The 23,278-nt window shown below is 39.9% G+C and overlaps 1 protein-coding gene across 1 annotated transcript in view; it reads left to right on the top strand.

Moving 5' to 3' along the window:
• The window catches only part of LOC116971868, a 283,701-nt gene that overhangs the window by 79,144 nt on the left and 181,279 nt on the right, over window positions 1–23,278 (top strand). The window contains exons 10-11 of the mRNA XM_033019036.1: window positions 13,344–13,432; window positions 20,173–20,297. Coding sequence (XP_032874927.1) covers window positions 13,344–13,432; window positions 20,173–20,297 — 214 coding nt within the window. The remainder of the gene's footprint in view (window positions 1–13,343; window positions 13,433–20,172; window positions 20,298–23,278) is intronic.

The following is a 23,278-nucleotide window of genomic DNA, read 5'->3' as shown; positions in this document are numbered from 1 at the left end:
CAGATACACTTACGCAAAACTTTCCACAAGAGATGTTATGAGCAAAAATTAGAATGCATAGAATGGGATGTAAACTTTGAGACAGTTTACAATTGATATATAGGGGAAGGACCTAACATAGTGGGAAAGGATTCATTTTCTAATTGACAATAGATAACAAGATCCAAAAGATCTAGAACTGAAATGTACTGTTTAGCCAGAAACAGTTAACCTTTAGCTAGAGGCTGATGAATCTGTGGAATTCATTGCTATCAATGGCGGTGGAGGCCAGGTCATTGGGTATTTTTTAAATGAAGATTGATAGATTCTTGACTGGTAAGGGTAACATAGAAAATAGGTGCAGGAGTAAGCCATTCGGCCCTTCGAGCCTGCACCACCATTCAATATGATTATGGCTGATCATCCAACTCAGTATCCTGTACCCAGGTTGTTGAAGGTTATGGGGAGAAGGCAGGAGAATGGTGTTGAGTTGAGCGGTTGGATAAGCCATAATGGAATGGTGGAGCAGACTTCATAGGCTAAAATGGCCTAATTATGCTCCTTTGTCTTACGATCATGATCTGTAATATGCCATAATTTAAACCATTTAAGTGTCTTAAATGAAGGGTTATAGTTATACTCATAAAAATACTGAAAATAGTCATTCATCATGGTATATCTAGATATAGACAACACTATGGTGCATGGAGTTCAGTGTGGTCAACCATGTTGATTCTGATACAGACAAATCAGGTTTCCTGTAATTATGTAAGACCTGGACCTGGATTTGCTGCCTCTGCTTTTTGAATGTAAAGTGCACAATTTTGCAGTAGGAATATCACTGCAAAAAATTGCAAGCTATTGGTACCTCAGACAAACTTGTGGCCCCATGTTTTACTTGTCTTCGGTGAATTCGTGGATAGACATTCTGCTTCTTGTAAAATTATTAGTTTCAAGGCCCAATACAAGGCCCCTCTCATGGAGTAGGGCCGGGGCAGTCATTCACAAATTGTAAGCAGTGGGTGAACAACCCAACACTCAGATTTTTAACTTCTGGGTTGAATCAGCAACGAACCCTCGGGTCCTTGAAGAGTACTAGGCGTCTGAGGTGAACATAAGCCTTTCTCATAATTGACTAATATTATGGATAAACTTAATGATTTTCCTTCCATCTTCCCTGCCAAATTATATTCTGTTGCAGATGTTTTTTTAACTAAATGTATCGGTCTGAATGGGAAATGAAAATGTTAATCATGGTAATTGAATTATTTTGTTGTTGCTGGTTCTGGATTACTGGGTTTAAAAAAAAAAAAAGATTAATTTGATTAGATGGCTTTGCAGTGCTTGCTAATTGATGGTTGGTAGCTTTTCCCATGAATTGTCAATGGAAATGTTTTTTTACTTGGGTCATTGGGTTATTCAAGCCATTGAGCGTGGTTAATGTACTAGATAGTTATCTGAAGTAGACATAATATTGCCTGATTTTTATGTGTTATTCTTGTCTAATGCCGTATAGAGGCGTTAAATACAAGCCTTTTAAGTTCATGGATAGATATTCACGACTGTTGAGCTAAATGCAATTGTCTTAGTTACAACGTTTTTGATGACTGTTGTGCATTTAGAAGAAAGTAAATGCAACGTTATCTTTGCAAACGCCTCCAATTTCTATGGAAGGGCAAGCAAACCAATATCAATAAGTGGGCCAGGCAGCATCTATGGAGTAAAATGGACAGTCAGTGTTATGAGATAAGACTCTTCACCGAGACTGCAGACTGTCCATTTCCCTCCACAGATGCCGCCTGGCCCACTTATTGATGGTACACAAAATTGCTGGGGGAACTCAGCGGGTGCAGCAGCATCTATGGAGCGAAGGAAATAGGCGACGTTTCGGGCCGAAACCCTTCTTCAGACGAATACCACTTATTGATATTGGTTTGCTTGCCCTTCCATAGAATTCCTCCAGATGAATTTGCTCCTGACTCCAGCATATGTGGCTCTAGCTTCTCTAAGTGGCTATGTGGCCAGAGGACATCAATCACATGCCACCAACACACTCCTGAAAGAGCCACTTTGTACTGAGTTCTGTCCTGGAAAAAAGATTATCAAATGATCAGAGGAAAAGATTCCTGGGAGGTGAGAACACCATCACTGACTCCTGGAAATCCCTGGCCCATGACCATTCAAACTGCAGAAGGAGCATTGGGGGACAGTGTTGAGGACATCACTGCCATTTACTGTGAGCACAAGCGTAGGTAGGAACATACTGCCTCACAATCCACCCACTTCGCTGCCAACTCCCTCAGTGCCTTCATTTCCATATCTTAGAATCCACACGACCAGCGTGGAAGTAATGGGCCTGTCCCACGTACGCGACTTTCTCGGCGACTGCCGGCACTCGCCATAGGCCGTTGCAGATCACCGAAAATTTTCAACATGTTGAAAATACAACGGCGATCAGAACAAGGTACGACTCTTTGGGCGACTACTCACGACCAAACAGGCTTCACCCCGCGACATGTCGTGAGTAGTCTCCTCAGTCGCCCAAAGAGTCGTAGTGTCTTTCTGATCGCTGCTCATGCAACGACCTATGACGGGTGCCGACAGTCGCCGAAAAAGTTGCGTAGGTGGGACAGGCCCATGTCATTCTTGATCTAATATGATTACGTTAGAGATATAAGATGCTCTTGCATTATAAAGATGGCCACTTGAAATCGTATATAAATAACTTCCAGTGAGGGGCTACATTTGCTCTAAAAAGGTGTGACTTCACTTGCAACAAGATACATAGCTTCGGAAGGTACACAAAAATGCTGGAGAAACTCAACGGGTGCAGCAGCATCTATGGAGCAAAGGAGATGTGCAACGTTTCAGGCCGAAACCCTTCTTCAGACTGATAGGGGGTGGGGGAGGCGGGGAGAAGAACATCCACAAGCCTCCCCCCACCCCCTATCCAGCATCTGCAGTTCCTTCTTAAATACATAGCTTCTGATCTGTTATTATATGATTCTGTGACGACAAGAAAGAGTTAGAGGCCTGGTGTCCTGCAGAGAGTGGATCACTTCGTTGACACCATAGAAGCTGTTCCATCATCAGCAAATCATGCCAAGACTAATAGAATACTCTCCACTTGCCTGGACAGGCACAGCTCCAACAACACTTAAGAAGCTTGATACCAAATGGGAGAAAACAGCCTTCTTAATGGGCTCCCCATCAGGTATTCCCTTCACCTGCAGCGCACAATGACTGCAGTGCTTATCATCCACAACATGCACTGCAGTTTGTTACTCTGACTGCTCCTCCCAAAGCAATAGTCCCTACCACCAAGAAGGACAAGAGCAAGAGACACCTGGGAATACCGTCACAGGTATTCCCTCATCCTGACTTGGAAATATATTAGCATTCCTTTGTTGTTACTGGAACTCCCGTCCAACATTATTGTGGGAGCAATTCAATAAATGTGTTTTTCCACCATTTTCTTAAGGGTTGTAATGTTTGGGCAATAGATGCTCGCCATGCAAGAGTTTCCTACGTTGGAAAAAGGGTTCAAATAACTATTGTGATATAAGACCTTATCCCGGTTTTGTGGTGGTAGCAATGCATCATGGTGCACTATTGGAATCTGGGTGTGGCTGTCCCACAGATTCTCTAACAATTGAATTAAATTGCCCTGTGATTTCACTGCAATATGAAAGGCAGTTTTCTGGCCAACACTGGGCTGTTTGTGCATCTCATAGTTTCTTGAAACATAGAAAATAGGTGCAGGAGTAGACCATTCGGCCCTTCGAGCCTGCAACGCCATTCAATATGATCATGGCTGATCATCCAACTCAGTATCCCGTACCTGCCTTCTCTCCATACCCCCTGATCCCTTTAGCCACAAGGGCCACATCTAACTCCCTCTTAAATATAGCCAATGAACTGGCCTCAACTACCTTCTGTGGCAGAGAATTCCAGAGATTCACCACTCTCTGTGTGAAAAATGTTTTTCTCATCTCGGTCCTAAAGGATTTCCCCTTTATCCTTAAACTGTGACCCCTTGTCCTGGACTTCCCCAACATCGGGAACAATCTTCTTGCATCTAGCCTGTCCAACCCCTTAAGAATTTTGTAAGTTTCTATAAGATCCCCCCTCAATCTCCTAAAATCTAGCGAGTACAAGCCGAGTCTATCCAGTCTTTCTTCACATGAAAGTCCTTGACATCCCAGGAATCAGTCTGGTGAACCATCTCTGTACTCCCTCTATGGCAAGAATGTCTTTCCTCAGATTTGAAGTAGGGTTTGCAAACGGGCAGTAATTTTCATGACATCTGCACATCCTAAAACCAATGAAATAATTAATGCAGCAATACATTAATGCACACTTACCAGTTTCCAACATAGAAAGCTCCCGTGAATAGCAAGGGCACAATACTGCACATCCTTGGATCTTCAGATTAAAAGTTTGTGTGTCTGTAGTGGGACTTGAGCCCTCAATTCTCTGTCTACCCTCAGAGCTACTGGTGACACATAATTGTCTTACCTATACTTCCAGTGAAACATACGCTTCTTTACAGAACAAAAGCCTAACTTGGACATTGAAGTTTAATATATTGAAAGAAAACCTGGTGCACTTCAATTGTTTCTTTTAATTTACAGTGCTAAACTCGGAAAGCATTTGGATTAGTTCTTGTTTAAAGTCCCATTAAAGGACAGTAATACAACAAATACTTCAGGTTCCTGGTTGTCTGTTGCCAAATTGATCTCTGGTGAGATATTAATATGTTTTAATCTCTTAGGAGACAAATGAACTCTTGCAATATTATATGAAGCAGCCAAAGAAAATAGTGGGATACAAGGGGTTATAAAAATGTGATAACCATTATTGGATTACATTGTAATTATTGTATTTGTGATGGGTTGCAAGGGAAATCTAAAATTACTGCTGGAGTACAGCTGTGGCACAGAACTTAAAGTTTTGTTAAACTCAGGACCTTTTCCAGATTAAAGCTCTTGCAGAGCAGACTAGCAGTCATTTATATTAATGCGTAGGTCCACTTAGGGATCATTATGTTGCCTCTGAGGTTCAGAGGTCTATGCTAACTTGAGTTAGATCCCATTAAGATATCAACAAGGAGCCTCTGATGTGTGTGGTCACTTGACATGAATATTACTTACATCCTCATCTATTGCGGTGAGGTTACGAAGTTGCTTCTGGCGGTTGGCTCTTATTCTCGAAGGACAGTTTTTCATCTTGCAGTAGAACAGTTTTGTAGATCTTAAATGTAATACATTTTTAAATGTGTGGTCTGAAGAAGATATATCAAATACTTTGGTTAATTTCTAAGCACGTTATTTGAGCCAAGGTGAAATGCCTTTGCGTCCAAATTGCCTCCTTATCTTTGCAAGGGTTTGAAATGAAGTCTTCTGTCTCACAGGCACAAGGTCCCATCTTTAGGATTTCACCGCTTGTTGTAGAGGCAGAAAGTAAAGAAATGGTTTTATGTTTCAGAGAGATCCATCTCCAAAACAGTCAAAATAGAAAGTGACATTGAAGAAAAGTTCACTGTTATTCTGAGTATCAGGTTGTGATACCTGTCTAGCAATCCAGAAAATTCAAATAAAGAACTTTATTCACATCAGTGGCATTATCAATCATAAACATGCTTTCTTTGCAGTACAGATTGCGGAGTATGCTATGCTTTTCCAGGCATATCCTATTGTAACAAACATCACTATGAGCACAAATGGTATTACTTTTTGGTAAATAATATTCATATGTTTGGAACCCAGTTCATTTTCTTTGTTACATCAGGCAGATTAATTTATTGGACACAACGTTGTTTGTGAGAAAGCAATTGGAGAACTTGCCCACCATATTTTTCCTTGGGTGTTAGGATGTGTGTTCCCTTCAGGAGATATTCACCTGTAGATTCATAAATAGGTCATTCAGCCCATTATACATATGCCAGCCCTTTGAGGGCTATCAAAATTAGTCTTATTCTCTTGCTGTTTCATTGCAACCATAAATGTTTCTCCTCTAACATGTATATTACTTGACAAATAACACCACAAAACAATTGACATGTAATTTTGTATATGAGGTTTGTGCAAAGTGCTAGTGTCGAAAACAGTTACGCAAAGCTGTTTAACAAGATGTATATTTTTCAAATGCTAACAATTAGGACCCTCCGTTACCATGTCAATCCACGAGTTTGGAATTGCTGTTGGTAAACTTGAATTTTTACAAGTTCACACTTTAAAGTTGGTTCTCAATTCTCAAAGAGCAACAATCAGTTTTATGGAACTCAATTTATTTGTTTAACATCATTATTATAAAATTTGGATGCCAGCGGGATTTATATTTATTAAGACAAGTCGCGTGGAGATGTATGGGCCATAGTGGATGAGCCTTCTTTCTGTCACTGGAGGTGGTCCAAGATTAGCTGGATTATTCTGTTTAAAGGTGCATCATTACGAAATGATGAAGTAAGAGAAGGTTTCCTTTAATGATCTTTGAAATTGATACATTCTCCTGGCCCATTTCTGAGAGACTTTGTCTATTTGCATTTGTACAATGAACGTATGAATTGTAGTGGGATGTTGAAATCACTGAAAACGCATTGAAGATTACTATCTCAAAGCCACAGGTACAAATCATGTTATGTTTAACATGGAAACTAAACATTGTATAGGAAGGAACTGTAGATGCTGGTTTAAACCGAAGCTGGACACAAAATGCTGGAGTAAGTAGATGAGGAAGCAAATGCCGAGTTACTCCAGCATTTTGTGTCTATCTTCGAACTAAACATTGTAGTTGTATTAAGGACAAAGGACAGAACAACGGAATAAATAAACTGATTAGCAGTTTAAAATTTCTCTTAAGTATAAGGGAATTTCCAGCGTGCTTTGATGAATATGTGAGTTATGTTGAGTTTTACTTATGCAACTTTTAAATTAGCCATATGGACAATTTGCAGGTCCTAACATTGTAGGAAGACATGTTGCTTTCTTCTGGGTGGATGCACAATGGTCTAACAGGAGTCCCTTCTCCAAGGAGCTCTTTTTAACATCTCCCACTATAAATGCAAATATATGCGACAAGGTACTGAATAAGATTATTCTTTTTCATTCTACTCTTAGTCCCAAAGGAAGTAAGCGGATTGATTTATATCCTGCAGTTAAAACTGATCCTTGAGCAAAAAAGAAAATTTATTTTCGTGTTTAAACAACTTTGAAAGTTTTCAAAGCTAACTTCGAGCACCTTTTGCTGGTATATGGTATGTAGATTTAACTTGCTGGAACAGTAAAACCTCATAACTAAATACAACCACTCTAATTATAAATTGAAATTGACAGGCATGTTATATTGTAACCTGGTTCATTTTAAAATGATGTTGGCTGACAACCCCATACTGCTTTCAGAGCACGAGAACATGTGGAAAAAATTGTTCTTTTACATTTCGCAGCTTGTCACTTCCTATCCAGGGCAACCTTTGACCCTCCCAAAGAGATCCTATCACCCACAAGGGAAGTGTTCCCACTAGTGTAAAGGAAGTGGAGAGAGATTTTCATGTTATTGAGAGAGGGAAGCAAAGCAAACACAAAGAGAAAGTGAAAGGTAAAAAGGAAAAGATCTTAAAGTGGTTCCATTAGGTTGGACATCTGATTTTATTTTGAAAATTTAAGATTTTTGTGAATTTAAGATTTTAAGGCATAGCTAAATGCATTGTGGGCCTTGGGTGTAATCATAGGACTGTACAGCATAGAAACAGGCCCTTCAGCCTACTATGACAATCAAATGCCCATCTATTGTAACTCAGTAATTCGTGTTCATGTTATTCTAAACCTGTTCAATGTGTTAGAAGTAAAACAAGTAAAGCAAGAAGTAAAACAAGTGATCAGCCATGATGGCGGTGCTGGCTCGAAGGGCCGAATGGCCTCCTCCTGCACCTATTTTTTTTATGTTAAGTAAAGCTAAAACTACAGAAACTGAAAATCCAATACTGCTTTCTGTCCACAGTTTTTGTTCAGCAAATCATGTTAAGTGAATAATTTCATCCCTGTTTGTGTTTGGCCCGATGTTTGCAGTTGATGTACGAATCACCTTATGCAACACATAATTTGGTATTGTTGCAGCAAACAAAATTACAGTAAACCGATTATTAAAAGAGCATGCATCAATTTACAGTTTAAAAAGTCCTCCCTTGCAATTTAAATTACCCAAGAAATCATCTGACAGAAATTCCCTCTAATCACCACTGTCAATTCTTGGCAATGAGCATTCCTGATGTGCGAATCCTGTTTTGTGGCATATGACTTATTCAGCCAACGGGATTTAATTTTTTGCCTCAGCGCATAGGTCTTTTCAATGTACTCTCATTCTTACATACTTCACCATTTCACATTAAGGGGATTCAAGGGGATTGCAGTTTAATACATTATAATTATTTTCCCCCTGTAACAATTGACTATTTAAAGGTTTGATTGATTTCTTTGGAATTGTAAATTATGTGAGAAATTAATGTGCATTACTCCAGTTCTTGCATAAAACAACAGCTGTGGTTAGCGAGGTTGCTTTGACGATAGAATGATTTTAGCAATCAATTTTCCAGTCTAGCTCTGAAGAAAAGTCATTAACTCAAAATGTTAGCATTGTTTGTTTCCCTGCAAACACTGCCTGACCTGCTGATTATTTCACAGTTTTCATTAGAATGACATAGTTTAATTGCCTGTCATAAGATGAGGGTATTCCTGACAATGGCCTGTCACCTGTTTATCGGCCCTGGACTTTGATTGTAGTTACGAGCCCATCATGAATGTGTCCAGTCTCTCAAACGGACTGGACAAAGTAAGGAAAACAAATTTCCCTCCCGCCTGGCTGTGTCCGAACTGGATGAGTTTTCACAAGAAGTCAACATTTCATCATTATTACTGCTAAAACTAACTTGAAAAAAAAAATCAAATCCAGATTTATTTAATTATTTGAATTTGTTTTTGCCTGTATGAGTTGCAGACTTGCATCTCTGATCAGTAGTACTCAACTCTGGTTGCATAACTTAAATGCCATGTTATAATTCCCAGGTCACACCAGTAGCTGAACACACTTTATTCCACTGGTGAGGAAAATGGTACCAACTTACTCATGAGATGTCAGTTCTTCATCACACACACAGAGTAAGCAGACATGCCATAGTCATTGAGTCATATAGCACAGAAATGGCCCCTTATGGCCATTCTGATCTTTTTGACCATCTCCCATTTGTCATCATTAGGACTGTATCCTTCTGTATCTTGCCTGTTTAAGTGTCTGTTTATTAGTTTAACCTCTCAACTGCTGGAATGTCACAAAAGCAAAAATCTTTGTATTTTCCACTGTTTAGTTGCTGAAGAAAATCCCTGTTAAAAATGCACAGCTAAAATATTTAGCTAACTATGTATGGATAATTGTTGATGACAGATTTATTATTCCAGTTTGCACTCATTGGTCATGCAAGAATGATACTTTATCTGAAACAGGAATTGATTGTTAATTTTGTTTGAACATTTTTTTTACTACTTAAAGCAACTGACTGCAGGGTGAGTGTGAGTTGTTGCTGGTCCTGTTAGCTTTTGTTCAACTGACCAGTCATGGGATTGTAGAATTAGGCAGATTAAACGTGCGGCACGGTGACATAGCAGTAGAACTGCTGCCTTACAGTGCCAGAGACACGGGTTCGATCCTGAATATGGGTGCAGTCTCTGGAGTTTGTACATTCTCCCCGTGTGCTGTGTGGGTTTTCTTCAGGATCTCCGGTTTCCTGGCACACTCCAAAGGTGTACGTTTGTAGGTTAATTGGCTTGGTAGAGTTGTTAATTGTCCCTAGTGTGTGTAGGATATTGTCAGTGTTCAGGGGTGGCTGGCCAGCATGGACCCAATGGGCCGAAGGGCCTGCTTTTGCGCTGTATCTCTAAACTAAACTAAACTTCAGCCCAACTCGTCTGAGCCAACCTAATTGTCTACTTGAGCTAGTCCAATTACCTGCATTTAACCATATTCCTCTAAACCTTTCCTATCCATTTACCAGTCTAAATGTCACCATTGTACCACGTCTACAGCTTCTTCGTGCAGCTCTTTCCATATAAAAACACCCTTTGTGTGGAAATATTTGCCTCTTTGGTCCCTTTAAATCTTTCCCCTCTCACCATAAACCTATGCCCTCTACATTTTACATTAGATATTTTCAGCAGACATATGGACTTAGAAACCTTATTTTTGTTTGCACATCTATGCTGTTCAACACCTTTATAATTTTACACTTCTTTCAAGGCACAAGAGCGTCAACTGTTCAATCTGAAATCTTGCAGAGCATTAGATGCTCAAGATCATAGTCCAGAAATGTTACCCCTACCTATCCTCCTTAAATCCATCATTGCACTCGGATCTGTTTAAGCACTTACAGTATTTTAGGTATTCAATTCCAATTTTGGGCAACATTTCTGTTTTTTTAGTTAGATTTCATTCAATGTATTTGCCCTTTTTTTGGCAATTGAAGAATTTGGAAAATAAATTCACCATTGATCCCATGCATTAAATGCTCAATTTAATTGTGCCTGTGCACTACTTCTGTCGAAGCAAATGGGGCCAAATGTTGGGAATGCATTATTGCCGAAGCCTCATCATATAGCACATTTAGCGGCCCTTTGTGCTGCAGAAGAGATCATACAGCAAAGTTATTGTGTCACGCAAAGTTGAGATCTTTGGCAAGTAAAAAATGCCACAGATAACTAAGTTTAAACTTATGTTTTGTGACTACTGTGTGTGAAATGCGATATTCATTTACTATTACACAAAGTATGTGGATGTTAACCTAAGTGCTTTAGGTCTCTTGCTGATTGTTTGCCTTTATTCCAAGTAGCTGATTATAGTAGATATATTTGAATCCTGAAGCAAAAGAAAAATTATATCGGTTTAGAATTTTCCATATTTATTATATTGTTGGGACTGACTGCAAAAATAAATTTCTTGTATTGCAATTTTTGCATGCATCAAGCATAGGTTTACTTAATTAGAACCTCCAGGCAATGAAGAATTCTTTTTTTTTTACATTCTGTGGGTCTTAATATGCTAAATAATGCAAAGCTTCAACTCTTCAAGCATGAGACACACATCTGGTGGCTTAACATTTAAATTACAGAAAAAACACTTTGGTAGTAATTTTCTAGCAAGAGAAGAATGGAAGTTGTATTACAACTAAATTTAATTTCTTTTTAGATTTTTCATCTTCTCTAATTGCGAGTGTTTGACTGATTTTCCTTATATGTTTTATTCAGATCTCGGTGCAAATTATATTGAACTTCAATTTGAGGAGCTCTTCGCTGTTGTTGCGGGAGAGAAATTATTGTTATTGCGTTTTATTTAGCAAATTATTACAAGATATTTGGAGAGTAGGAGTTGAAATGAATTCAGCCAGCCAATCTCGCAGCATTAGATAATATTACTGAATCTCAAACAAAAGGAAGGAATGGAATATGGCGATCATGTTAAAACGAAATTGCACTTACAGATTAAAAACAAATTCTATCACTGTCTGTGCAAAACCAATGCATACAAAGAAAAACTGCCCACAAAAGCAATAATTGCTTTGCTTGTTAGTGTGCCTTGCTTTACAATGTTTTAAATGGGATGCGACACCCTCCAGTTTAAGTTTCATTAGTGTAAGGTCCTGGACTGGATGGGAACAATTTCACTTGAAAAGGAATAACATGTAACCTGAGAGGCAAGCATGGTTGCCCTGAACATTTGTTATAGTGCTCTTCCCATCAAATCACAATACCATTAACTATTTGTGTCAGCTTGTAGGTCAAATGATACATTAAAACATTGTAAGTGAATAACTAATTTTTGTTTGATTCATAGGTCTGGTTTATCCTTCTGATCTAAGGAAACATGGAGAAATGTTTAACAAAATCACAAGTCATTTACAAATAATTAATTTGGATGCACCATTACCAACTGAGCATATTTTCTTGCCTTCATTAAGCTGAGTCAGATGTAAACTATGCAAAGATTTGATTTTTTTTGTTTTCGAGACACAGCATGGAAACTGGCCCTTCAACACACCTATTCCCTCCCAACCAACAATCACACATACGCTAATTCTGTCCTGCACACCAGAGAAACTTTGCAGAAGTCAATTAACCTACAAACCTGCATGTTTTTTGAAATGTGGGAGGAAGCCAGAGCACCGGAGAAAACCCATGCGGTCACATGGAAAACATGCGCACTCCATACAGACAGCACCTGTGGTCAGGATCGAATCCGGGTCTCTGGTGTTGTAAGGCAGCAACTCCAAAGAATCCACATGGGGAATCAAACAATAATTAGTTGTTTCTTGATTAAATTATTTTGTTAAATTATTGAGCTATTGCATTTCCTCCTCAACTTTCAAAATACAAATATACTATGTTTGCAAATGCTGTAAAATTCCACCAAAAAAACATGTCATAGATGCTTTTTGTTGAATGTTGTTACAATATTCTTGGAGACCCACAAAGAAAACGTGATAGCGCTTCATGGGCACAGTGCTTCTTCTCAAGTAGTTTTAGCTTTTACGTCACAGACTTGGCAATTATTTCTGAAGGTTTCTACTGGTTGTTGTGTGCAAGCAATAATCAAGGTCCTAATCAAGATTCTGCAAAAATACCAAGTAGGAAATCTTCGCAGCTCTAACCACAGAGGAAGTTTTGCTCCCTTTTTCTAGTACCTCGACGAACAAAAGTGGTTAACAATCTTGTAACATTAGAAAAATATTAATCAGGCCCAGCTAAAAGATTGGTTTGGTTCACCAGTGTCATGCAGGTGTTTTAGAAACATAGAAAATAGTTGCGGGAGTAGACCATTCGGCCCTTCGATCATCATTGCTGATCATCCAGAATTCCTGCTTTCTCCCTATATCCCTTGATTCCGATAGCCCTAAGAGCTATATCCAACTCTCGCTTGAATACATTCTCATATTTTGCACTCTCTGTCCTTTCTGAGATCAACTTTTGCCCTGTATTAAAATGTAAACTGCTTAGAGAGGAGGTCACCCGGATTTTCTATGAGTATCCATTGAGAGAACTTGCCAGGGATGTTTTTATTATATATTCAGCCCGCTGAATCCAATCTGAATGAGTTTGTAAGAATAGATTAAACCGACAATAGAAAACTCTTCATGATCAGTCTCTTATGTACAGGGATGTAAGTGGTCAGTAGTCCTTATGTTGAATGGGTGCTGGAAATTAGCCACTTGTTCTATTCTCCTCGTGGACAGTTCCTTCGAAGGCAAAGGGCGCGGTCAACAGAGTGTCGGGGTAATTGCCAAATGTCCATTTACAATGAAAAGCCAACTTCATTTTGCTTTGCAGAGCAAAACACCTGTGGAAGCAGCAGTGAGTGTGCAAAGAAATCCGATGAGCTAATCAGAGCCAGTGGTGAGAGTGGAGTATTCCTGAAGGTGAGAATCCTGTCTGTAACCTTGCATGCATGACTGCAATTGTCAGCTCAAGATTTGTCAAAATATATTTCACATCTATTTGCGGTCTTCAAAGGTGGATTTGATATGTTTGACAAGGTGAATTGAGTGGCACTTGGTGAAGTCGACAATGCCAGACAACTTTTTTTATTGTTGAGGACACACCTATTCTTAGACTGTAGGATTATTTTGCTGAAATTAATCAATGTTGCTATTTAGTTTGCGTGTCTTTGAGCTGCCAGTCACTTTTTTAATTCAAAATTGTTACTGCATATTTTATATAGGGGTTTACACTTTGTTTAACACCACTATATTAAAGGAGATGACCATGCATTTGTTAATCAGCTCGCTATTCTGTCCCTCAACAGTGTTGTTTCATCAAATAATTTTCAGTTCCACAATTTTTAATCGGGTGGCTTTATCTCCAACTACCACCTTTAGGCTGTACCGTCTTTATCTTGGAACGTTCTGATGGGCTGACCGCCTTTTGGTGTCTTTTGGAGTAAAGTGCCCTCAATGTCCCTCAAACCTCAAGACTCTATTTCTCTTTTGCTAGACACAGAATTTTGGCTGGCTTTCCTTGTCTGGAAAATTCACGACTTTTTCTAGATCTTGAAGCCCTGCCTGCAACAGCCTTCAGCTACAATAAAAATAATATTACCGCAGCCTACTAATAAATAGTGCCGCTACTGATTCAGGCAAATTCCAGGCACAAATTAGAATCAGCAGTTTTCAGAGATTACAAATGATGCTTCTCTGCACATTGACTGAAAGTTCCTGCAAAAAAATGCTGATCTCTGCATCTGCTCATGATAAATCCTACTATGCATAGGAGACCTGACACCATCCTATTTAGTGTTTGGGAAGGAGGTGAAATTCAGTTCTGGTCACCAGCTTCAAATACATTGCAAGTATATTATGTTCATCACTAGTGAGGTTAGTGTAGCTTTCATAAACATGCTTTGTTAGCAAACTATATATAATCTCCTCGCATGTCATGTAATTCAGTGTACACCACTGAACGTCATCAGAATTGGCACGCTGGAGACTTCTTATGGCGGAAACTGTTCACCGTTCTGCCACCTGTTGGAACGTCCTTGAACTCCTGCCCCCTCCCACTCTCCATCAACATATACCTTCCAGTTTTGAGGAAAAGTTCGATTTTATAGATACATAGAATAGATACATAGAAAATAGGTGCAGGAGTAGGCCATTCGGCCCTTCGAGCCTGCACCGCCATTCAATCTGATCACGGCTGAACATCCAACTCAGTATCCTGTACCTGCCTTCTCTCCATACCCCCTGATCCCTTTAGCCACAAGGGCCACATCTAACTCCCTCTTAAATATAGCCAATGAACTGGCCTCAACTACCCTCTGTGGCAGAGAGTTCCAGAGATTCACCACTCTCTGTGTGAAAAATGTTTTTCTCATCTCAGTCTTAAAGGATTTCCCCCTTATCCTTAAGCTGTGACCCCTTGTCCTGGACTTCCCCAACATCGGGAACAATCTTCCTGCATCTAGCCTGTCCAACCCCTTAAGAATTTTGTAAGTTTCTATAAGATCCCCCCTCAATCTCCTAAATTCTAGCGAGTATAGGCCGAGTCTATCCAGCCTTTCTTCATATGAAAGTCCTGACATCCCAGGAATCAGTCTGGTGAACCTTCTCTGCACTCCCTCTATGGCAATAATGTCCTTCCTCATTTTGTGAAGTTTAGGTGCTAAACTGGCTCAGGGTGTGAACTCATCAACACTCTTGGTTCCCATCATTCCATCCTGAGTTACACTTAGTGAGGCAAGAGTGTCTAAAGTGTCACATGCACCAGGACCGGAGCAATGCCATTCTTCCTTGCTCTTTTAAATGACTCTTACCCGCCATCCCCTCCACCACTTATCTCAATGGAAATAAAATAACGTCTGGCTGCGTAAGTAAAATTGGAGGTTTTGCTATTCAATTAATGCCACAACTACACCCTAATGGATCTGAACTTAAGATGCACATTATTTATAACCAGCGTGTTTAACTGATCCAGTCTACAATGATTTCTGCACCAGCAGCTCTCTCAATTCCAGAGCAAGGGCATGCTGCATAGGAACACCACCCAGAGGCAGGTTCCCCTTCACGACACCAAACATTCTGACTTGGGGCAATTGTTGTTATCCCTTCATCGTTACTGGGTCTATATCCGGGTTGTCGGAATGAATGGCAGATGCTGGTTTAAACTGAAGATTGACACAATTGCTGGAGTAACTCAGCAGGACAGACAGCATCTCTGGATAGGAGGAATGGGTGCTCTTTTGGGTCGAGACCCTTTCACCTCCATCCCAATCAATTAGTATGACAGTGTCGGGTCTCCCATGCATAATAGGATTTATCCTGACGAAGGGTCTCGATTCAAAACATCACCCATTCCTTTTATCCAGAGATGCTGCCTGTCCTGCTGAATTACTCCAGCATGTTGTGTCTATCTAGATCCTGGTAGTCTATATCCTTGGCCTTGAAACATATCTCAGGAATGAGTGCAAAAGTTCTAATTATTATGGAATGTGTATGATGGTTAGCTCTGACTCAATAGATCACATGGCCGTTTCTGTGCTGTATTACTTGATTCAATCTGTGCTGTTAGAGTTAGCTCTAGAGTCTTGGAATTACAGAGAGGTGCAGCACAGAAACAGGTCTATTAGACTGAATCCATGCCGATCAAAATATACCTATTTTTTAAACATTATTCCTAGTATTTTATTTTCCCCACATTCCCATGAATTTCCCTCTATATTCTCCCCTTACCTCCACACCAGGGGAGATTCTTACTGGTGAGTCGAACGATTACCCACACATTTTTGAGCACCTGGAGGACATGGTCACAGAAAGACTGTGTGAACTCCTTACAAATAGCATCGGAGGTCAGGATTGAACTAGGTTGCTGGAGCTGTGAAGCAGCGGCTCTACTGACTGCACCACTGTGCTGCCCTACAAGGAACTGCAAAGAGCAACTCATAAAACTGCGGGATTAGTGGTGACTAAATCTGAGTTCTGTACACCAAAATATATTAGCATTCGCCGTTTACTCTGAATGCAAATTAATGTAAACATTCACTAAAACTTAATAGTCTAGAAATTACTGTTGGCAATATTAGCAGATTTACATTTAATTTGCTTCTCAGGTGATTGTTCTAATACTACTGTTAACCCTCTTCCTGACTTCGACTGTTCCTATCATTGTGCTTCTCACTTTATGTCCCTTTAATTTGGCAATAATGTATTCTGTAAACTTTCAATTATATCTCTCAACTATTTCCTATACTGCTTTCCTCTGGGATGCCATGGGATTATATATCGGAACACAGTGGGCCAGTTTGGAGTTGGAATAGCAGTGAAAATATCAGCATTTGCTGGTATGAATCTGACTTCTGGATTTCTATCCTATGCATATTTTAATATAGAAATCCCAAATCTGATGTCAGTAATCCGGTGCTCCTCCACAGGTTGTACTGTTTGCAGCCATCTTCATCATAACCAAGGGGGCACAGTGGTGCAGCAGTAGAGTTGCTGCCTTACAGCTATAGAGGCCCGGGTTCTATCCTGACCACGGGTGCTGTCTGTACGGACTTTGTGCGTTCTCTCTGTAACAGGGCGAGTTTGCTCCAGGTGCACCAGCTTCCTCCCATATCCCAAAGACATGCAGGTTTGTAGGTTAATTGGCTTCTGTAAATTGTCCCTAGATTGTGGGATAAAACCCATGTACGGGGATCGCTAGTCAGTGTGGGCTCAGTGGGTGGAAGGACCTGTTCATACCCTGTATCTCTAAATTTAACGTAATGTTTAAGAAACATGTAAACAGTTACATGGATAGAACTAGTTTGGAGGGGTATGAGCCAAGCGTAGACAGGTGGGACTAGTGTAGATGGAACTGTAAATTGCTCGTTTCTAAGCTTCCCCCAGTCTAGTTTCAGTAAAAACACTGAGTCGAGCACTTGAAACAACTACATTTTATTTTAACAAAAGCGCGTCACATTTCAACTACTGTACCTATCCCACCGCGGGTTCGATTCCCGTGTCTGCCTGTTCAAGCCCTCTAGGTCTCACTCAGACTGAGATACTCAAGAAGTTCATGCAGTTCCAAGCGTTCTCCCAGAAGATCGATGCTGAGCCTCGTGATCGCGGACTTTTATATGTCCCGGGTCCTCGAGGGGCCGAACCACATGGGGGTGGTCTCTTAACAACCCAATTACAGGTATCGATTAACCCCATACATAACAGACATTCCCCTAACCCAATAATACAACAGCTTAATACATTGTATTCAAAACGGACTTCGTAAGGAAGCCAACTTAGAAACATTTACCCTGATCTACAGGAAACCCAGACAAGGCTCAATACCTCATCCAATCAACACTCGGCAAAGTCGAACTCTGCAACATTATTTACAATTATTTACAAGGTGTATGTGTGGTTTGCAGCCATCCAATCCATTCTATGCATTTTGCACCTAATTGACAGGGTTTGCAGATGTTCTTATTCTTTGCTTGCAAATTGTATCTAAGCTCTAAACACACTGGCACCTCTTCGCAGCTTGTCCCAGCTCTGCAGAGAGCAACTCCAAATTGACCAAATCTCCAGTTGCCCTGAAGCTTTTACCCATTTTGAACTCCGAGCCTCTCCAATTTACCCAGGATTAACAGAACAAGTTGGTTGGTGTGGGCAAGTTGGGCCGAAGGGCCTCTTTCCATGCTGTATGTCTCTGACTCTATAACTAAAACTGAAAAGGAATATGTTGAAATGAGGCATAAATTGGATAGGTGCTGTTGTGTATCTATGTGTGTGATCATACCATGAGCTTGATGTATTAAAGAGTCGGGTTGCTTTCTTCCATTGTTACAATGTTAAGTAAAGCTCAGATAATCCATCGTCTGATCGTTTGGAAATCTTGATGGCTCCGCATCTGGCTCACCAGCAAATGATTAAAATTTACACTCGCCTAGTTTCCACACTTATCTATTCATTGGGGCCCCAGTTCCTGGAATCCCTTTAAGATCGCCTGGCTGTGTTGGCCATACTTCCTTGAGATTTACCCAGTTCTGTTTCCCACACTTAGTGGGTTCACAGTAATGTTAACGGTGTAATATATTTTAGAAAAGCGAATTAAAAATGTATTGAAGTATAAATAAAATAACATCTGATAATCTGGAAAATTCCTAGTTATTATTCCACATTATTTGAGTTTTACTGTAACACTGATGGGGAACACTCAGTCTCCAGCAGAAGTTTGAAGTCGGTTTATGCATATATGTTAAGTTTACAATCTTGTGTATGAATCATTATCTTTTATATGACTTGGCACAATGTATTTGTAAACATTACAAATCAGTCTTGCTGAAATGTGCTTTGTTTCATTATATTGTTATAACTTTTAAAATAAAATAATATAATTATGGTTATGCTGCAGTGTAAATGACTGAAGAGGGATTATTGCTCCAGTCTATCCACCAAATTGTATTTTGATTTTCTGATCTCTTCATGAAAATTTACACTTGATCACCTCAGCAACTTCTAAAACTTGGACTTGGTAGTTTTGAATTGAAATATGTCCTTTTTGTGCAAACATATTCTGCAGCCTAGGTTTTTGCAGTGTAGCCAATGTGTAGAATCTTAAGAATTATTCGGTTACATACATTGATTATAGCATCATAGAAACATGCAAAGCAGAAATCGATGCACCTTGTCCAAGACGACCATTATGCCTTTCTTTGCTTATCCAGTGTTTCTACATTGGAACTGCATCCTTCTAACATCTTGCGATCTATCATCCAAAATGGTGGCAGTGTGCAGCGATTCTTTGCAAGTTGACACAAGTTTAGAATGGACCTCATGAGCTGGAGATTAATTTCCTAACCTACCTCATTGCAATTATTTCAGTTATTTGTCCCTGTATTGTTTCTGGAGCTGTTTTACAATATTCTGCATTCTGCTTATTTTCTCTCGTGCATTACCTGATGTGTATGGTATGATTTACCTAAATAACATTCAGAATTGTTTTTTCACTATACCTCAGTAGACTTGACGTTAATAAACCAATATCAATACCTATCCAACTACCTGTCCAAATGCATTTGAAACCTTGTAATTGTATCTTCATCCACCACCACCTCTGGCAGCTCCTTCCAAATAACCACCATCCTCTGTGTGGAAAAATGTATCCCCCAGATCTTCTTTACATTTCTCCCTTCCTACATAAATCCAGTGCCCTCTAGTTCTAGACTATATTCAGATAGAATAATGCTTTTTAGAATTTAGTATCAATGGTTCTGTTTTATCTTGTCATCTTTGAAGCAAAGGCACATCTTCCAAACATTTTCGGGGGAGGGAGGGAGGGTTGTAATTTTTTTAAAAAGTTGAGTATATGACAATAAACTGACTATATCTAATCAAATGTTATAAGTATGGCCTATTTCTGGTCCTATTTTCTTGTGTTCTGTATCCTGGACCATCTAATGAATCTTTGTTGTACTCCCTCTATACCCAGCATATCCTTTACACAAGTTGCTCTTTAAAACATCTCACTTAGATCGTATTGTTGATTTCCCTCGCGCCTTCCCAATAGGTGGCTTTGCAACATGTAGTTTGATGATAATGCTGATGCCAAGGTGTGTTTCGCTGCCGTTGTTGGTAGTGTCACGATGTTATGGTAGGGGGGCATTCCTCATTTTGCCTTTTGTTTACAGGAAAGTCATCAAAACCTGGCTGAGTTTAACGGGAAGGATAAACGACAGAGCACTGTTGAACAAAGCACATCCCCTCCAGAACCACTGTGCCTGGAAGACTTGGCCCAATACCGATTCTCTATTGTGTGAGTGCTGGTTTAAAACTATTCGTTCTTAAATATAGTCTGCTTTCTTGTGCAATCTTCTGAAATGCTTTCATTACCTTTATCTAGGTTATCCTTTTGGCACCTATAACTGTGTTTAATTGTTTCCCTTCTTAATCTGCTGCACAGCTCAAAGCAGGGGGATTATGGTTCTTTGACTGACTTTTCTATTATGAAAAGATGTGTTAAAAAAAATATATGTTAATTAGATTAGCTAAGTACCAGAATAAAGTTAAAATGCTATTGTCAAAAAAAAAGTAAATCCTACCTTTGAATGCTGATAGTGTGAGGAAAGTATATGTTTGTGGTTTAAGCATGCACAAACCAGAAAAAAAAAAACCACTCTGACCTGACATGATTCTTGTTGGCCCAGGAACACACAGCAAAGAGACACTCTCTCCAGCCGACCCCATTTTACTAGTCTGTAACCATCTATGCATTGCCCATTCAAATGTCCATCCAGATATTTCTTAAATATTGTAGGAGTACCTACCTCCACCACCCAATCAGTCAACATGTTCCAGATTCCAACCACCCTCAGGACAATTTCTTTCTCTGATTCCCCCTCTAAACCTCTTATCACCTTGCCCTAAATCTATGGTTAGGGCAATCTTGCATCACCTCTCTCTCTCTATCCTTCCCCCACTCTAATTGTCCTGTTAGTTTTACTGTTCATATCCCCTTGTTATCACCTCCTCCACAGCCTCCTCCAATGTGGGCCCTTTGGTCATCGGTGCCGGCTCTGATCTGTTCGTTACCTTTTCATTCCTTTAGTTTCCCTTTCCCCTGACTAACAGCCTGAAGAAGGGTCTCGACCCAAAACATTATGTATCACTTTTCTCCAGAGATGCTGCCTGACCCGCTGAGTTACTCCAGTATTTTATGTCTATCAGCAGTGTTAAAAGACATATTATTCAGGCAAATGGCAGAGATTGTGCAAAGGTAAGTGATGCTGGTGTGGCAGCTGCTGTCATTGCCACAGGTGGTGGAAGGTCACCACTGAGCTACCTATTTGATGAACACACCAGCAGTTAACTGGTGGCTGCTGATAAAACATTGTTAGTTTCAGTGCATTCTACTAAGCTTTTAACTTGTTTGACAAGCCTTTCAGTGGTTTCTGAAATCACCGAGTCAGCCCAATGAAGTAGCTATTTAAAAAATAAAACAAAATAAATGTACCAAGATAGTGCCATCTACTCCCAGTTGTACCATTTACAGTGCCCTCCATAATGGTTGGGACAAAGACCCATCATTTATTTATTTGCCTCTGTACTTCACAATTGGAGATTTGTAATAGAAAAACAATCACCTGTGGTTAAAGTGCACATTGTCAGATTTTAATAAAGGTCATTTTTATACATTTTGGTTTCACCATGTAGAAAATACAACAGTGTTTATACATAGTCCCCCCCATTTCAGGACACCATAATGTTTGGGACACAGCAATGGCATGGAAATGAAAGTAGTCATGTTTAGTATTTTGTTGCACATCCTTTGCATGCAATGACTGCTTGAAGTCTGCGATTCATGGACCACCTGTTGCTGGGTGTCTTCTCTGGTGATGCTCTGCCAGGCCTGTATTGCAGCCATCTTTAGCTTATGCTTGTTTTGGGGGCTAGTCCCCTTCAGTTTTCTCTTCAGCATATAAAAGGCATGCTCAATTGGGTTCAGATCGGGTGATTGACTTGGCCACTCAAGAATTGACCGTTTTTTAACTTTGAAAAACTACTTTGTTGCTTTTGCAGTATCTTTGGGATCATTGTCTTGCTGCAGAATGAACCAATGAGTTTTGAGGCATTTGTTTGAACTTGAGCAGATGGGATGTGTCTATACACTTCAGAATTAATTATGCTACTACCATCAGCAGTTGTACCATCAGTGAGCCAGTACCTTCAGCAGCCATACATGTCAAGGCTATAACACCCACCACCGTGTTTCACAGATGAGGTGGTATGCTTTGAATCTTGGGCAGTTCTTTCTCTCCTCCATACTTTGCTCTTGCCATTACTCTGATATAAGTTAATCTTCGTCTCATCTGTCCACAAGACCTTTTTCCAGAACTGTGGTTGCTCTTTTAAGTACTTCTTGGCAAACTGTAACCTGGCCATCCTATATTTGTGGCTAACCAGTGGTTTGCATCTCGCAGTGTAGCCTCTGTATTTCTGTTCATGAAGTCTTCTGCGGACAGTGGTCATTGACAAATCCACACCTGACTCCTGGCTCCTGATCTGTCGGACAGGTGTTTGGGGATTTTTCTTTATTATAGAACGAATTCTTCTGTGATCAGCTGTGGAGATCTTCCTTGGCCTGTTAGTCCCTTTGCGATTAGTAAGCTCACCAGTGCTCTCTTTCTTCTTAATGATGTTCCAAACAGTTGATTTTGGTAAGCCTAAGGTTTGGCTGATGTCTCTAACAGTTTTATTCTTGTTTCTCAGTCTCACAATGGCTTCTTTGACTTTCATTGGCTCAACTTTTATCCTCGTGTTGATAATCAGCAATAAAAGTTTCCAAAGATGATGGAAAGATTGGAGGAAAGACTAGGTGCTGAGAGCTCTCTTATACCTGCATTAAGGAGGCAATTAAACACACCTGAGCAATTACAAACACCTGTGAAGCCATGTGTCCCAAACATTATGGTGTGCTGTAATGTATAAACACAGCTGTCATTTCTACATGGTGAAACCAAACTGTATAACAATGGCCTTTAATAAAATCTGACAATGTGCACTTTAACCACATGTGATTTTTTTTCTATTATAAATCTCAAATGGTGGAGTACAGAGGCAAATAAATAAATGATGGGTCTATGTCCCAAACATTATGGAGGGCACTGTAGTTGCTGATGTACTCATTCAAGAGGTGGTTCAGTGGTGCAGTGATTGCAGTTTGCTTCAATAACAGTTTATGTTGGGAAGCGTGAGCATGAGCCTTGCACAGATGACGACATCATGCGTGTCCGGAAA

This window comes from Amblyraja radiata, chromosome 4 (assembly GCF_010909765.2).
Source record: "Amblyraja radiata isolate CabotCenter1 chromosome 4, sAmbRad1.1.pri, whole genome shotgun sequence".
NCBI classification, from domain to species: domain Eukaryota; kingdom Metazoa; phylum Chordata; class Chondrichthyes; order Rajiformes; family Rajidae; genus Amblyraja; species Amblyraja radiata.
This window is presented reverse-complemented; position numbering and strand designations above follow the sequence as displayed.